The sequence below is a fragment of the Necator americanus genome, chromosome III (assembly GCF_031761385.1).
Source record: "Necator americanus strain Aroian chromosome III, whole genome shotgun sequence".
Classification (NCBI taxonomy): domain Eukaryota; kingdom Metazoa; phylum Nematoda; class Chromadorea; order Rhabditida; family Ancylostomatidae; genus Necator; species Necator americanus.
The window spans coordinates 18,107,483-18,121,225 of record NC_087373.1 but is presented as its reverse complement, the minus strand read 5'-3'; the positions used below and the strand labels follow the sequence as shown (position 1 = coordinate 18,121,225).

At 41.6% G+C, this 13,743-nt stretch overlaps 2 protein-coding genes across 3 annotated transcripts; one reads left to right on the top strand and one right to left on the bottom strand.

Moving 5' to 3' along the window:
• Positions 1-200: 200 nt before the first annotated feature.
• Positions 201-767, bottom strand: RB195_009993 (uncharacterized protein; the record flags this gene model as incomplete). Its single annotated transcript, XM_064190789.1, has 1 exon — positions 201-767. One exon carries the CDS (start codon positions 765-767, stop codon positions 201-203), a length of 567 nt encoding a protein of 188 aa, XP_064048372.1.
• A 6,771-nt stretch (positions 768-7,538) lies between these two features.
• Positions 7,539-9,064, top strand: RB195_009992 (uncharacterized protein; the record flags this gene model as incomplete). 2 transcript variants are annotated; one of them, XM_064190787.1, is made up of 5 exons in its annotated part: positions 7,539-7,671; positions 8,006-8,151; positions 8,255-8,343; positions 8,437-8,566; positions 8,627-9,064. In XM_064190787.1, the coding sequence occupies 5 exons, from the start codon at positions 7,539-7,541 to the stop codon at positions 9,062-9,064; spliced, it is 936 nt and encodes a 311-aa protein (XP_064048370.1). The 2 variants fall into 2 exon arrangements, with proteins under 2 accessions (XP_064048370.1, XP_064048371.1); XM_064190788.1 differs by lacking the exon at positions 7,539-7,671 and adding an exon at positions 7,820-7,902 and having other exon boundaries at positions 8,028-8,151; positions 8,636-9,064.
• Between the last annotated feature and the right edge of the window lie 4,679 nt (positions 9,065-13,743).

Below are 13,743 nucleotides of genomic sequence, written 5' to 3'. Positions count from 1 at the left end.
CCTGTCTGAGCGAAACACGAAGTATGGTAAATCGGCTATCAGTTCAGAATCAGAAATTGTAGAGCTGAGCCATGTTTCAGTAACGGCTAATACATCAGGTTGGTGCAGACGAAGAAAAGAGTGAAAAAAGTGCAATTTATTTACTATGCTGCGTGCGTTAAACAAAATACATTTTATCTTAGAGAGAGGTCCACGCTGGATTATAAGTTTCCCGTCATTGGTTTGCGGGGAAGTTCAGTGATGTGGGTGAGAGTATCTTTGTAAACCATCCACTCACGCGTAGATGACCGTTCATTTCTCAGACGAGCCTCGTGCCTTAACTCATAATCCCGTTTTCGTTCTGCCGCGGTCATGCTTTTACGTACAAATATGTTCGAAAAGCTTAGGCGGCGTAGGAGATGCGCTCTTGCCCAGTGGGAGCGAGAAGGGAGTACAACTTTAACAAGACGTGGCTTGTTACCGTTGAACTTCCCCAACCTATAAGCTACTTCGGGCAGGCAGTCAAGCTCCAGCGCGTCAAAGACATTGGCCACTTTTTCTTCGAGGTCCCTCTGTCTTTCTATCAAAGATCTGTCAGCACCCATTTCCGCTAAGCCAGTAATCACAATACTGCGGCCACTCTTTTCAGTTTCAACTCCATCAGCCACTTCTTGTGTGGTTTTTGTTTTCAAGGCAAGAACCATCTTCTCAATGACAGAATCTGTGTTTCTTTCCAAAATTTCGTTGATGATTCCGGCACAAGAGCAAATCGATGTCAATCTCATCATTTTTGGATTGAGAAACGGTTTGAGATGTCGAATGAGTGCTGATAGGTTCTTTCGTTTTGCGGGAAGAATTACGGAGAGTGCGTTGAGTAGATCCAGGCATGTTATCAATAATCAACACTGACGATTTGCAACAGAGAAACGCGAAAAACTGAGTTCGAGACGTGAACGGAAGGAGTTAGCGTGAAAAAGGAAAACGAGTTAGCAGAACCAAGAATGTGATGAAAAATGTGAGTGAAATGATAAGATATAAAATTTATGAAACCAAAGAAAAGGGAAAAAAAGTTAGAATACAGAGAACTGGATAAGCAGCCGCACGCTGTGAGTGAGAGTGTTATCTCGGAGATGAGCGGAACCACCCCCGTCTCCATGATCTACGACCCCGTATACGGATACTCCACCAGAAATCCGTACCACCTCAGATTCGTGGTACGCTGCCTTAAAGTCATTTATGTTGCATCATATTTACTTAAGTTTTTGATGTTTTCTCCTCATGTTGATAGTGGTCTGTTAATATCGGGCACGATTTTCGACGGTTTGAGCCAGCGAAGCGAACCTATTGTAGCCAAGCACTGCTTGGACAACAAAAAAAAATGCCTACTCATTCGTCAACAAGATCCGGTCAAGAAGTACCTTGGTTCCATTACCAGAAGTGTGAAGATGTTATCATTTTACCTTTTTTAGCTTTGCGACGTCCCTCTTGTTCGCATCTCTCTCTTACGACCCCATGTTAGAAAAATCCTAATGTACGCTTGACCTGTTCCCAATTAGTTTTCGCAGCTCGAATGAATTCAAGATAAAGGATGTCGAATAAGTTTAATAGTACGAACTAAACCAAAATTAAAGGAAGTACAAAAATTTCTCTTCTAAGTAACTTGAAAGATTTGTCAACGCTCGTTAGTTCTGTATGCATTTTAATTTTGGAAAAAAAAGCACATGAACTGTTTCTCAAACAAAGCTCATCAAATAAATTCCTCTAGTAATTTCTTTTAAATAAAAGTTCACAACAATCGCCAGATAATTCATGACCTAGACGACTTCTTCTTTCTTCAGTACTGCCTTCAGGTTACTGCCTTCATGAAAAATATGAATGTATATGAATGTCATCTATTGAATACTATTCTCTAGTATCTTCACTAGTTGATCATAATTTCTCACAAAAAGTTACGACAGAAACCACGCAGTATCCACCAACCCAAATCGAAATCGGTAGATCGCTGTGCCGCAGTGCGCAGTTACTCTATAACGTTTCACTCAAATCTATTCAAATTTGCCACAGAGCGCGGTGTCGTTGACTTTAGATGGGCGTGAGCTAGGACAGAAGGGTGGAGTACAGAATCAAAAAAACACTCGACCAGAGTGCGGCAAGACAATACGAGGTAGTAGTTCCTAAATAAGAATTTAGAATAGATTTGACTTTGTTATGCTGTGACATTTTAACCTGTTCCTAACCTTTTGATCGATATGATCAACTTCGCCAGCGTGTGCCATCCAAAGGACATACGCGTATTTTACACTATGGTCAGAACAACGATTTATTTGTGAATGGTGAAAGCGCTTCAATTCGAAGGTGTACCGCTTCCAGCAATCCGCAAGTGGCTGCGAACTTATCACTGAAGAGCGGTCACTAGTTCTGGTTTCCGGCCTAGGGCGAACTTAAGTTGGTCCACGGGGTTACTCGAAACACAACCACTTGCCTCGTATTTATCTTTTGCTTCTTTCTGCAATGCTTCTTACTCGAGAACGACCCATCGATTGTCGACCTAATCTGTTGCAGTGGGATTGCGGAAATGGAATGGTATCACAAAGACAGCAAGAAAACCATGAACGGAAGTTAAGGTAGTAAGTAATACAGGCATGAAAAAAATTGCGCGCAACATGGTAAAAACACCGATAGAAATATGCACAAAGGAAAAAGAACGGCAAGAATCTTAAAAACTGCTGAACGCAACTAGTTTGAATGGTCATCCGAGATTGAAATAAATACATGCACCCTATCTCGGACTGCAAATAAAGCTGTGAAGACCCTACGTGAGATAGAATCCTCCTGTGTATCCCTCTCATCTTCGACTCATTAACTGCCACAGTACGAAGTATTCTTGCGAACACAATTACAAGATGATGTTGTATTGCTGGACAACCCAAACTACAGTATCAAGTTAGTTCGTTAAAGACTCAATGACAGGCACAAAATGACGAAATGCTGCGTTATTTGTCCGCATAGGACTGGAGATTGCACTAAGCATGACAGAATTATCTAAAAGACAGAAGTCTGCAATGCTTCTTATACCGCAGAAATTGGAGGGATGCTGAACTTGCGTGTCGAAGAACGTTTGCCTGATAAAAGACGTAGAGGTGAGATGGCAACGTTAGGGCGCCACCAGAACGAGAAACATGGTGGAAATGAGTGTGAAATTAAGTGTGCGATTTGAACACTCGAAGAAGAAATCTGGTAGGGAGGCATTGAAAGGTTTTGTATTTTCGTCAGTAATCCATCCATGAATAACAAAACGAATGCTTATCTGTTAGTAATGATTGTACGCCGTTTGTAGTGCTGTGAGAGCAATTAGATTGTCCCACGTGCAGCTTGTTAACGCTACACGAACGCCAGCACTTAGAGGCATCACCCCACCAATCTAAGGTGGTGCAGATTTTAGGTGTAGTATTCGTATACGGGATGGGAGACTATGGAGAGGGGAGTGATTCCGTCAATTCCTTCCTAATTGCCGTAAAAAACGGCCTGGATTATGCGGCGCCGCACAAGGCTGGCGCGCTCCAGTCGAACTCCTTGTAGAAAATAGTGCTCTCCATAGTCTCCCATTCCGTATACGAATACTCCACCTGAAATTCGTACCACCTCAGATTCGTGGAGTGCTGCCTTTAAAGGCTGCGTATCACAAAATTGAAACAGTGTTCAAACCTCATGGAAAGTTCAGAGTTCCGGGTATAGAATATAAAGAATAAGGTAATAGAATATAGGTATAGAATATAAAGAATATAAGCGTTGCTCCGCTCCATTTCCTCCAACCGTTCTAAAGAAAGTGCGCACGGCGTTTTTCCCATGTTACGCAGGTGATGGGTGGAGCGCGCCCCTTTGTATGCGCTCCGATCCCCTCAGTGGCCCATTCATTGGTTTTATTTGAACATGTGAGGAGACCTCATTGATTTTTGGCCCTCTCGCTCGTGGACGCGACGCGTGCGTATGAGTGGTACGTTTTCACGTACCTCCTACAAACAAACGCCGTCTTCCATGCCGTGTTTCAGGTTGATTAAAAGGAGCTAATCCACACTACGCCAACTTCGCGACACGCTGGCATTGAAGTGCGTAGACCTCATTTGCAATGGGTGGTTCACCAGCCCTGCTCGACTTTGAGTCTGGTCAGTTTGTTTTCCTGTTTTCGTAGTGTAGTTGGAACTCTCGACGAGGCTCGGCAGGAAGAAAAGAGGGTTTGATGAGATACACATGATATAAGAGACCTCGAGCCATGTTCAGGCTTTTGATCAACACAACATTATCGAAAATAATTGTCGAAACGATTGAATAAAAATTCACCAAAACTTCGTTGGCTAGACAAGAAATCACAAATCCAGTAAACAATCCCGAAGTTTCGAGAAGGGAGGTCTTGGAGATTATCGATTGCTCCGTTTTTGTAATGCTCATTACAACTGCTCTCGTTTCTGGATCACTTCTAAATCATCGTCAATTTCGTGCTGCATTTAACTATAAACTGTTCTCCACTTCAATAGCTAGACCTCTTCCGTACTCGTCCAGTTCGATATTTAGTGATATGGATTAGGATTCAGTCATTTCATCATTTGTTTCAGTATTCTTGTCTTTAATAGTACTTTATTTTTGCTTAATCTTATTTCTTGCATTAGTTCACTAGGTTCACTTGTCAATCATCGTTCGTGCCTGAAGCACATGATGCTCACTTCTTGCATTCTTTTTACTACTCCATCGTTTACACAGCCCGTTGGTTTGGTGTGCACTGCACTGAATATTGTTTAGAAGAAGATTACTAATATGCTATTTCGGAGCGGAAATACTTGTTTCATACTTGTTAAGCGGAAATACTTGTTTCATCAATTTACTAGCCTATCTTAGTCTATTTACAATTTCTATCTTCCTACACTCAATGAACTCAATGAACCCTCACTTACGCTGGTTCCCGCATGAGACACTTATGGATATGCTAATGATTTTAACAAATTAGTATTACAAATGTAAACACAAAATCAAATCCAAAATACCACATCATTAATGTCATTGTATCGCAAAAATCGGGTCGTTTTGAGCGAACCATGCCTCTATGATGGATCCACATAGTTCACATTGGCTCATTTTGTTGGGTACTGCAACACCGCTGTATTCCGAAAGCGTCGGTCAATGTAGTGACATTCTTCTGATGAATCATAGTTTTTAGATTAGTTTGGAAATATGTCCTGAACATCGGAGCGAGCAGAAGCTAAAGATCCATACTTTTTTATTTACTCGCTTCACTTGCAGTAATATGCAAAATATTGAAAACAGAAAGGGTGTGGAGCACCTTTAAAAAAAAGTGAGCATTTAAAGTGAAAAGGTCCAGAGGACAATTTCCTTTTTATCACAGATTGAGTACGTATAGGCCTGCGGTTCCTCGGTACCTTGCACTGCATTTCCCTCACATTGTCGTAGTTTATGTTGGCCTTAAGGTCGATTTCAATTTGTTTTGCTCTTCCTATCTTCACCCGATAAAGATGGTATTAAAATTATATCCACTACTGTTGGGGATTCTCAAATGTTCCGTCCCTGTCAATGGTTTCTTGAAGAAAGGCTGAGACATACGGAGACACGGTTCCGAGTTGTTTTTGTTCTTAAGCAATGACCTTCTTTTGATCTCAGCATCCAGTGGTCCTTACTAACATTGTTCTGCTCAGAGATAGGATGATGGGCTGAAAAGATGACTCAAGGCGCGATCAAGTGAGTCCATCTCAAACTGTGAGGACGGAATACTCTTCGCTATACATCTATGCACCCGTGTAGTGTACTGTAAACTTGTACGTTGAATTAATATGATATACTTTTCCACGAAATGTGACGAAATAAGAGAGTTTCCGGGCACTGGTTCATATTTGTGCAGCATTAATCATAATCCGTAAAAAAGATGAAATATTTCACATGACCGATTGTATCCTCGTGCTTCCTACAGGAAAAAAATCAAAGCGAAAGCGTTTACTATCGTTTTTGAAGACTTGCTATCAATTGGCGAAAAAGAGAATTCTTCAAATGTAGAATAAGTTGGACTCATCAAATTCACGGAGGGTACTTTTACTGGTTCCTGATCCGAAGAAGAAAAGTGCTCTTAGAAACCAGAATAACCAACGACCTTTTATAGCAATTGTTAGATGAAATATGAGGTTATCTCTCGAAATTACATGATTTTATGTGACAATAAACGATATATCATTGGCATCTGAATTTACAACAAATTTCTGCGCAAGTACTCGTCAGTACTGACGAGCATTAGGTAAACAACACTGTACCACCAGTGTGTAGAAACTTGCTCTTTCCCAATATCTTTGATTTTAACAACTATCGCAGAATTATGTCGCACTTTGAAAACAGCACAACAACGTTACACTTGGCCTTATCGTTCAAATCCGTGAAAATCGTGAAAAAGTGGAAGCGGGAGGCTTATTGGATAAAACGACTCAGCTTTTGAAAGTTTTAGATAACTTTTTGGCTTCATGAGAAGTATATATGATGGCCAACGTTGTTTTAGCAAAATTAAACATCAAAAGAAATACCCAAATAATTGTAATTCAATATAATTAGCTAATGAATCACATTCTTGCCATTCAGCAATTAATTAGAAGCAATGAAGTAACAGTGATGGTAATCAACAAGCCTTTCAGTCATTTAAATTTACATAATACAGGAAATAATGTTAAATGTGTACACTATACCAATAAAAGAGGATAGGATTAGCACCTTTCTGGATTTTTGAAGCCATGAATGCATCCAAATAAGATTGTGCTGAGGCAGAACTGAACGAATTGATTTTCAAGAACATTTCGGGAAGTGAGTAATGGGAAAAAATGTGAGTGAAGAGCAAGGGAGTCGACCACAAGAATTCAACTGAGCGTTCTGGTTTGAGTACTAGCAGAAAACTGGAAAGATGAATCTGGTACACATTAAGTGGCTCGATGGGACGGCCTCAACAGTCAACATGTGAGCTTCGCACTTATACAAACCACGCCCTAAGCTAAACTCTATAGAAAACAATTTTTCTGTCTACAATGGATAGATGTTGCGAAAATTCCAGTCATTTCAGACAAATCTGACTACGTGATGATTGTCTGAGTTTTATTCGAAAGAACGATGGAGAGGAACTTTTCTGTTTCCGGTAACATTGCCTTTCAATTTTAATTTCATCGATCTATGAAAATCACACAGAAGGTCCCTTTTCCTATGTCAATGATTTCATAAGTCCTTTTCATTGCAAATACAAAAAATTGAAGAAAATGACGTTATATCGTTTCGCCGAACGCAATGAGCGCACGTTCGTTTTTTTAGAAAGGGTGTGTGCAGCAAACAGGAAAATGACAAAATCCATGTAAACTTCAATGGAGAGATGGTGACTGTGCTTAAAGACAGCATATCACGAAATTGGCATTGTGTGTAAACCTGATGGAAAATATAGAGTACGGGGTGTAGATGACTGTGGCCTCACTGAATTCCCCCTAATGGTCTTGAAAAGCTGCTGCAAATCCTACCTCACGCCTCAGAGCGGCATGGCGATGGCCCCGGTCAAATCACACGGCACATCAAATCGCAATGGCGCTGGTGTCATATTGAACGAGACCTTTAGAAACAGCGTCATAGCGGTGGATCGACTATCGGATCGCCTAATGGCTGTAAAAGTAGGTATAGGAGAAGTGGAGGTTGCGAGTTCTCTCTGCTTGTGCGCCACAGGTGGGCTGTAGTGAAGAAGAGAGGGGGTCCTTTTGGGAAGATGTGGAGCAGTACGTCTACTCCACAGAAGTACTTCTAATCGGAGGAGACTTCATCAGACATGTCGGTTGGAGCTCGTTCCGACGACGGGCTGCGAATCCTGGAGAATGCTGTTGCAAGTGACTTGGTCGTTGCTAACATGCAGTATCGGAAAAGAAAATCGCATTTGATCACGCACACCAGCGGCAGTCGTGAAACACAAATAAATTTTTGGAAGTTACTCCGACGAGGTCGCCGACTTCTGCAGGATTCAAAAGTCATCTCTACAGACCATGTCGCTCCCAACACCATTTGGTCGTCATGGACTTGAAAATCTTCCGTCCAAGGAAGAAGAGACATCCAAAGACTGAAACACAACGCATCAAATGGTGGAATCTGAAGGATCGAAAGGAGGTATTCTCTGCGTTCCTACTCGTAGTTTGGGGAAGTGTAGATGGAGCCACGGACGCCGAGAAGTGTGGTCGTCTACTTCCAACGTTATACGCCTAGAGTGTAGATGGAGCCATGGACGCGGAGAATTGTGGTCGTCTTCTTCCAGCGTTATACGCGTCACAGCGGAGAACACTCTGGAAAAGATGACTCAAGGTAAGCCCAATGTACAAAAGGTTTTGGAACGAGGACGTCCAGGCGGCAATTCGTGAGAAGAAGTCTAAATATAAGCTATAAGCTATATAGCAGGACACGTCAGCCTAAAGATCGTGGTGCTTACCTACTGGTGAAGAGGGAGACTAAAATGGTTGTCTCCAAAGCAAAGTCGGACCGCTACAAGGCTGTGTACGACATGCTTGATACAAGAGAAGGCGAGAGGGTAGTGTATCGTTTAGTCAGAGCGCGTCAGCTCTCAAAATTGGATATGGAGCAGATATAGATCGTAAAGGGAGCTGATGGCGCCCTTCTGCGTCGTTCTGGTCAGATCCTGGAGAGGTGGCGAGAGTGCTACGTTCAGTTTTGCAACGAAGAGTTCTGCCATCCTTCCATGTCAACTGTTCCCAACGTCGAGAGTCCTGTTTCACCAATTACTGCACTCGGAGTCAGTACTGCCCTCGCAAAAATAAAATCAAACAGGGCAACCGGTCCTGATGACGTACTTACTGATGTCTGGAAACTGCTAGGAGATCGAAGGTCCGCGTGGCTTACAACTCCAGGGAACTCTAGGCCAAGGATTCGTTGGTTGAACCGTGTGAAGTTGGACATGAAAGATGCGCGTTTGTGTACGGCTGATGGGACCGATCGAACCAAATCAAAGACAAGAAGCAGAAAGGCGGACACTGCAACAACACTAGCAAGAAGAAAAAGAAGGTCTTGAAAAGCGGCATATGTTCCCACGAGATACTTGAGAACACGTAGAACCTTTGTCCGCAATGAGGTCTCATCAGAAGCGTATGGCTGCTGAGGGGAGGTGTTCTAACATACCTCGCAGAAGTTAAGGCGTTTTCCATGGCGTTTTCCAAGACGATTTGGGCGGATTGAGCGCAGCCACGCTCATACGCGTAATCTATACCTCTAACTCTACATTTTCATCATGTTCCCACTCTACGTCAATTTCATGATAAGCTGTTTTTGATTAAGAATTCTTTCAAGGAAACACTATTTATAGTTCATCCATAGCAATCCATGCAAGTGAAAAAATGTCCTTTGAAACGTGTGGTTTAGTGCATGTAATACATTTTATCTACATTAATAGATTATGTTCATTTTGTTTAACTCACTGATGAACCCTGTGAAATCGATAGACACAAACGCAGCGAACGCTTCTACAAATTAAGAAGAAGAAGAAAACTAATAGCAAGTCTAAACAGTTCCTTATTTGCTTGAGCAAGCAAATATGATAGAAATATAATACCTTCTTCAACCTGATCAAAGATGCTGCCCTGGTGTTGCCGTGGATATGTACGTCACCTTTTATTTAAGTTAAACTGAAATTCAATGGTAATGACTACAAGTCGAATTCACCAAACCTTCGAGTTCAATTCTCTCTTTTCCTTGTTCTAGAAAACTACTCTGTTGCAACGCCTATGATGATGAAATAGCTGGCCAGCCAGCACTGATTTTGTAATCGCAATTATCCGCTTATTTGTGGTATTTAGATCACTGTGGAAGTAGAAGACTGGAGTCTCCATCTGGCGACTTTGTTTGTACTCTGGATCTTTAATGTCAATTACATCAAAGCGGTCCATAATTATCACTAGACAAACTCGAAGGAAAACACTGATTATTGCGATGTGTATGCCATGCATGAGTACTGCAGAAACTTGGCCACATCAGCAAGGGAGTCAGCAGGAAGAGCTGGAGATGGAGTTGTGGATTGCGGAATCCGAGGTGGTTCCGTTCACCTCTCTCTAGACAGACTTCAGAAGCAGCGCGCCACATCTGTGCACGTGCCGCGGCTTGCTTGCCGTGTTTTACGATGGCTGGAGAGAGGTGAGCGGAACTATCGTTGGTCCCGCAATCTATAAGTCCATCTCTACCTTTTCCCGCTGATTCCATCACCCCTTCAGATTCGTGGTATGATGCCGTTAACGACCTGACCCGAAGGGAGCGTTGCGCTCCACAAAAAATCAGAAGAGAGTAGCACTTTTTCCCAACACTTCCAGTTAAAGAAAGGAAATATCCACAGAAACAAGCCGACGGCAGGGTCTCTCGGTATGGTGAAGCTTCCGGTAACTAGAACATTGGTAGCTATTGCCAGAGAATGGCATAACCGCCAAGCTCAATATCACTCAATGCACCAACAGATATCCACGACACTTTCCTTCCCTGAAATTCTCGCGAACAGCGATGTGCGATCTCGGACGGCCGATAGAACATCCGCAGGCATCCGTGTACATGGACGGTATCGTCGCCGCAAGAATTAAACAAACACTGAACTGAACCGATATGGATTGTAACAATCCTACATGAGCTAATGACATTATATTAAATATTTATAAGAACGTCTATGACTTTACGTTCAGGGAAGATGACACAGTGACGCACAAAATCACGGCTGTTGTGGAAGTAACTATCTAAAAATTGCTCAAGTTTGCAAAATATCTGGAACCACGGAGAAGGCAGCAGTGGCGGTTGCTCATTATCCACATCACTCTAGACTTCCTTTTTATAATTTTAGATACGCATATGCTTATTTCTAGTGTTAAACATGAGGTTTGATTCATTTCTTGTATGGAAGCTGCGGATGTATTCTACCTCACAACGTTTCCTATGCAACCACAATCATTTTTTTCTATGAAAAAAGTCTGCACTGCTGCTTCGATTATCTCTAAATGTAACCGCGCTTCATTGTATTCTTCCAGGAGAAATTTTCAGATTCAGTTTCCTAACGTGTTCTTTTATGTAACACCTAAAGGACAATTAGAAATCACACTAGTTATATATTCTTCATAAGACCTTGATTCGCTGAAGACTGAAGGGTTCAAACAGAGAAGAATAGTGGAAAGGAGAGTCGATATATGAAGACAACAACTGCTTCTAGCTCCTCCCTAAGTTCCGGTTAGTATTGAAAGGGCTTCTTACGTGAAATATTTGCAGGTTTGTCACACGTGATAGTAAGATTAGCCCGGTTGATTGCACTGCGCATTCCAAAATAAGCTGGAAGATGCGTTAAGTGCAAAACACCTCATCATGTAAAACATCGACGCTACTTTCCGCGTACACCCGCAAGACGCCCTCTGCCCTAAACTTGCAAAGTTGTGTAGTCGAACACTCTACGACTAACCGGTTTGCTTGTTTAATGAAGACGATCAATGCCAATCTTGGCTACAGCTCAAAGAAATCAATTCTAAAAATAACCGGCTTGCCTTTCAGTATCGCGGCATCGAAATTTTGGGATTCCAGAGTGGGACCTGAAGGAAACAGCTAATGATGTAATTCATCTCAAGCCTACTTAACAAAACGAAGTGAGAAAAAACATATCCAGTCCCTGTGTGCGCACGTGCAAAAGTAACGCGATAAATTTTTTTCGATAGCAAGATGTTGAAGTAGTTTGCGATATCCTACCTATTTTCAGACCAGACTTTCGTCAAAATCAAATTCTGGAAGTATATTTCAAATCAGCGGCTCAAGCGCTTCCAATCAATTCTTTTTTTCGAAAGTTCGCTTAGCGAATTTGCGAACACTCTGACAAATTCCATTGGAGAATTCCACTGATAATTGTGTTTTTCGCAGATGTAGGAAGGAAGAGGGCTGTTTTTTTCTGAACTGTAAAAAGGATCACATGGACCTAGATGCCGTAGGAAAAGAAAAGTTATCCGATTTTGAACATTAGAGTTTCACAACTTAGGGTCCCTTATGCAGAGGTGGTCAAATTACTTCATACTGTTAATTAGTGGGTGGTGCTCTCAGGAGTAACATCGTATTCTTATAAGATGAACTGAGAAAGTTGGGGCAGTATAAAGTAGAAACTCTAGTTTGGCGCAAAATGAAGGCCGAAATGAGAATTTGTTAGGGGAGGAAGGCAGCGTACTGAAATGATTGTTCGCTAAGTCCTAAACATTCTTGGTAATGAATCATTTCAAGCAATAAATGCCGCTGCTTGTCTGTTGAATCACATCTTCGAATAGACACCCAAGTTTCTGTATGAAAACTGGGAACGATGACCGTTTTATTACAACTACTAATATTTCTTGCAAAATACGAAGATGTTGTGGTTTGAAGTAAGCAGCAAGGGAGTGAGAAACTTTTCAGCAAGAAGGGACAACGAGGACAACAGAAGTGATTGGGGCGGAAAAAGATCAGCACCATATTTAAGGCCGCCCTAAGCTGTAAATTCTGGTTTGAAGCAAGCTCTACATGGTGATACGCGGGCTTAGTAAAGTTTTCGCACACCAAAACTTAAAAACTTAGGTGTGGTGACATGCTTTAATTTTGCAAGTAATTGCTATATTACGTAACTGCCGAAAACAGCTATCTTCACTTCTCCCTAATGTCGTGACATTTATCTTTTCCGACTGGAATTTAAGACTTCTGGATGGGAAAACCCGTTCTCGACATGCATTCCACAGAAAACTTTCTCGTGGATAGATGAAATTGAAACTGCATCAAGAACGAAACCTAGAAGTTCTGAATGTCACAAATTGTGGGCTCGTGGATCAGTGGAAGTTCGTCACAGTTCATTTAAGCGACAATTCGTGTCCTTTCGCTTATCAGTGCCAGAGTTGTTTCTTTACTTTTCTTCTTCTGTTTTTTCTTTATTCTTTTTTATTTTTGTTAGGTTTTAGCTCGTTTTTTCTTCTGGAATGCTGTTTGGCTATGAACACCCTTCGCTGTACATATTTGTATTACATAAATAAGTAAAGCGAAGCCGTTTTGAAATATGAGAGCAAGATCTCTGGCATTTGTCTTTTTCTTTCATCCTTTCAAATTGAATGCATTGTGGTCCTCACGACTGACCCTTCTGTACAATAACTGGCACTTCCATCTGCTTTCAGATGGAAGTGTCTGAAGATAGAAGAAGATAGAAGATGTCTTCGTGGCTCCGAAATTACCTCTGAGTCCCGTCAAGTGCATATTTACATCGATGGAATAAATGTAAAGAAAGACACTTCACCTTCGCATATTTAATTGTATCCAACATCTCAGGATAGATAATTTCGACGCGAGAAAACTGCCCAAATAAAATGCGAGAAAGATCTGGTTAGAAGATCGACCTCCCACTTTTGAAAAAAAAAGTGAAATGATCTTCGCTTTCGAATCACCTACATCATAACTGCCTTACAAACTTTCATTCATTCTACCAACAACTGTGAAGAGCTTGCCGAATTAAACTGTGAAATACTCGGCATGTGTGAAACAAACACGGGTGTTAATCACAGCCCAAATACAAACACCCTAAAACTTTTACACCCTAAAACTTTGGGCACCTATCAGTTCCCTACAATCGTCATCTAAATATCCTATCCATGGAAGGAAGTAGTGGAGAATCAAGAAGTTTGCTAATACTCTTCTGGGTGTTTTCTGCAAAATTTCGTCCGCTCTAAAATTGAGAAA